The 3499-nt window shown below is 32.6% G+C and overlaps 1 protein-coding gene across 1 annotated transcript; it reads right to left on the bottom strand.

Annotated features, from left to right (window-relative positions):
• Positions 1-987: 987 nt before the first annotated feature.
• LOC130649615 (cold shock domain-containing protein C2-like) lies at positions 988-2596 on the bottom strand. The gene is made up of 3 exons (XM_057455939.1): positions 2426-2596; positions 2194-2316; positions 988-1926 (listed from the first exon to the last, which is right to left on the bottom strand). The coding sequence occupies exons 1-3, from the start codon at positions 2581-2583 to the stop codon at positions 1767-1769; spliced, it is 441 nt and encodes a 146-aa protein (XP_057311922.1). The 5' UTR covers positions 2584-2596; the 3' UTR covers positions 988-1766.
• Positions 2597-3499: the final 903 nt, after the last annotated feature.

Here is a 3499-nt window from a genome sequence, read left to right as displayed (position 1 = left end):
TTAACGCCCTTTTTGTAAATTTTGTCAATGTTTTGGCCCTTTTCACGCCATTCAGCGCAACTAAGTAAAAATGCCGTAAAAAGGGGCGATAAGGAAGTATTCCAAAATCTTGGTTGATAAAACATTGGTGTAATAAAATTAACTTGACTTTTCTGGGTGTTGTCTTTTTCATTTCTTAATACATAACAATATGAAAGAGCCTTTTTTTGTCGGAAGCGATTTTCAAACTGAAAGTTTTAAAAACGACAAAAATTGGTAAAACTGTTTGGTCTTATCATTCACATGGATTTTTAAATTTATTACGCGGGCCCACAACCTCACTCCTAGGACATTTGTCTTTTTTGATGAAAACTTAAAACCAATAAATGCTGCAATAACTATTGCGATATAATGCTTAATATACACAAATTATTGCGTATTTAATAACCATCCCTGCATTTTTGTATGCAATTTGTTCGCTTCAATAGATACAAGATACGTGTTTCTTATTCTACTAAACTTGGATACATAAAAATTAAATTAAAAACTTAAACCTACTATAAATCTGTTAATTGCGTTTTGGCACGTCTTTTAACAATTTTACGACATCTAATAATGCAGAAGGTAAGTCAACACGGTGCCGTCCTATCAGAATATCATAGACGTAAAAAAGCCCTGAAAACAAGGTTGGAAGAGGTTGCATTCTGCGACACACATTAATCCGATTTCGAGCAAAAAGCAATTAAGGTAACGACATAGCAATGATAATGGCGGGGATCAATTCGTTATAAAATGCCCAAATTCTATTCCTTCCTGATTGTGGCACCCAGTTGTTAACATTAGCTACTCACCTTGACAAAATTCGTGTAGTGATAAAAAATTACCTTAAATACCTTTTAGGAAACTGTTTTCAAAAGATTACAGAAATAAACCACATAAACGAGTATTCCCATTTTGAGAATAAATGTTAGCTAAGAGTAGGGCATTTATAAAAGATTATTGTGTAGATGGTTGTGAAGTTAAGTCTTTTATTTAGACAATCTTATAAACAATACATTTACATCATTAGACACCCTCCATACATAGATCTTTGAATTACAAGTGGATGTAAAAATGAAATATTAAGCTAGCTTTCAATAACATCGATCACTCAAACATCTCCATGTAATTTACAATGAAAATAAATTACATTGCGTACTCGCTTACAAGCTGAATTTCCACCCGAATGCAAAACGCAGCGAAATGGAACCAGAAAAAATACATAAATTTGATTGTTATCTGCTAATTTTTTTTCATATATATATATATATATATATATATATTTTTCGGTTCTTGTCCGCAAAAAATGTTGGAATGGCTTCAAATTTCAGTTTGGATCGGAACGGATCAAAACAGAAAGGTTCATCAACCAATCAGATTCCACAAAAATGTCCGGTATGTTTAGACCCGTTCAGTTTGTTTTTGAGTGGAAATTCATCTTAGGAGGGATTAATAAAGTGGTTAGTAAAACATACGCAGACGCAATTTATTTCGTTTGTTTACGATGAATACGAAGTTAGTGTTTACAGTCGCGAAGACATACGAAATTATGAGTAAAGAGTTGAAATTGACAAATTTTACTTTAGATGTAATCATGTATAAAAAAACTAAGTTAAGTCAAAAACAAAGCTTCGAAATACTTGTAATTTTGATAAAAAAAAATTGCTCTTATAAAAATCCTGACCGACACCAAGAAAAATGTTCAAAAAGATTGAAAACATTTATATATATATATATATATGTATTCTCTATAGATCAGGCTTGCTATCCCATCTTTCGTGCGGTACTTCTGGGTTGAAACTTATTAATTTAACTTCCACCGCCATCTTTTCCAAACATTTGGGTGGCATCGGTATCGTTCGAAATTCCACACGATCACCCTTATGTACAACATATTCGTCTTCGATACTAAACAGAATACGATAAAAAATAAATAAATAAATGAAATGCCGAGAATGTTTCTATGCAACACCGTGATTTGCAGTAAAACAAATAAGCCAAAAGTTGATGTGCATCTTATTTTCGTAATGTTTACCTTCGTTTTTTTTACGCCAGAAAGACAATAGAATTAGGCGGTATGAAAATATTTGACTTTTGACTTTTTGCTTTTGAAGTTATTTTAAATTTCTTCACAAAACGAAACTTAAGCAAAATTATATACAATTTAACACTTACTCTGAAATGTGTAGAAATATTGGTTTTTCCTCATCATCTGGTTTCACAAAGCCATGACCTTTCTCCCGACAAAATTGGATTACTATACCCTCTTGCACATCACTGTCTGCAGCTAGTCTTGATCTATCAACAAATTTAAAATGTAAAAAAAAACGTAAACATTTTTAATTATCACTACCAACAACCAGTCAGGTAATTGCTAAGTAATACAAGGTTAACAACTGCTACTTACATCGACGAAGTTCTGGTTCTTCTACACGGAATTGGACTGGGTATATTTAGATGGTGATGATGGCGTGGTGATGCGTGCTTAGGAGGAGATGAAGGAGCAACAAATTCTCCTTTGTTTCTACTGCTCTCTTTGGCTGGAATTGGCTTTGATGCACTCATTTTTTTAGATACTGAAAAAATATTATCGATCTATATTTATAACAGTTATTTTCTGTACATCTAATAAAGGTCAGAAGTAATACTCAACAAACCAAGTGTGGCAGATCCCGAGTTTTGGGTTGTCATTAAAAGACCTGGGACAAGCAAACAAGTGTCATTTTGGCAAAAAAAATTGACTGGTGTGTGTCAAAGAGAACAGAAACCTTTATTTCATAAATAAATTTCTGCAGAATTTAGTTCTTTTATAAAATAAATATATAACTTTTTTTTTGGGATTTTAAGTATAAAAATGTATTATCAAGTTCATGCAATGATAGGGTACTGCTGTTGTAGCTGGAAGGCCTGAAGTACTTAGTACAGGTATAAAATGTGTCACAAATCTAGTGGAGGACTTATAGCAATACAGCATCAAAAGTGTAATATATTTCTAAGGTTCCTGATATGAAATCTATTGTTACTTTATACAATTGCTTAGCATTTTAAATTCTGCAAAACAATTTTCCATGGATGTTCAAAAAATGAAAAGCGTGTTTCAGATCTGGTTGAACTTTCTCAGAACTTTGTATTTACCTGGCATTAAATTTAGGTCAAATATTTGGCATTGTGCTTTAAAAGCACATTCTCGATTTCTCTTGTTTGGAAAAGCATTTGGTCCCAAACCCAGGACACATTTTTTATCCAACTTATGTAGATTCACGATATGTAGATTTACGATGGGTCAAAAGAGCTCGTTTTGAACTTTCGTCGGACAAAATCCAATAGATTTTCGTCTTGGTTGAACATTTTTAAATCTCTGAATTATTGAATAGTCCTGGTCCTTTTAATCCATGAGCAAGCCTATTCATAGCCAACCTGACTATCCTAACTAATTCACCAACTCCCGACTTAGTTAAAAGAACTACATAGACATAAATCT

Source organism: Hydractinia symbiolongicarpus, chromosome 7 (genome assembly GCF_029227915.1).
Source record: "Hydractinia symbiolongicarpus strain clone_291-10 chromosome 7, HSymV2.1, whole genome shotgun sequence".
In the NCBI taxonomy this organism is placed as follows: Eukaryota; Metazoa; Cnidaria; class Hydrozoa; order Anthoathecata; family Hydractiniidae; genus Hydractinia; species Hydractinia symbiolongicarpus.
This window is presented reverse-complemented; position numbering and strand designations above follow the sequence as displayed.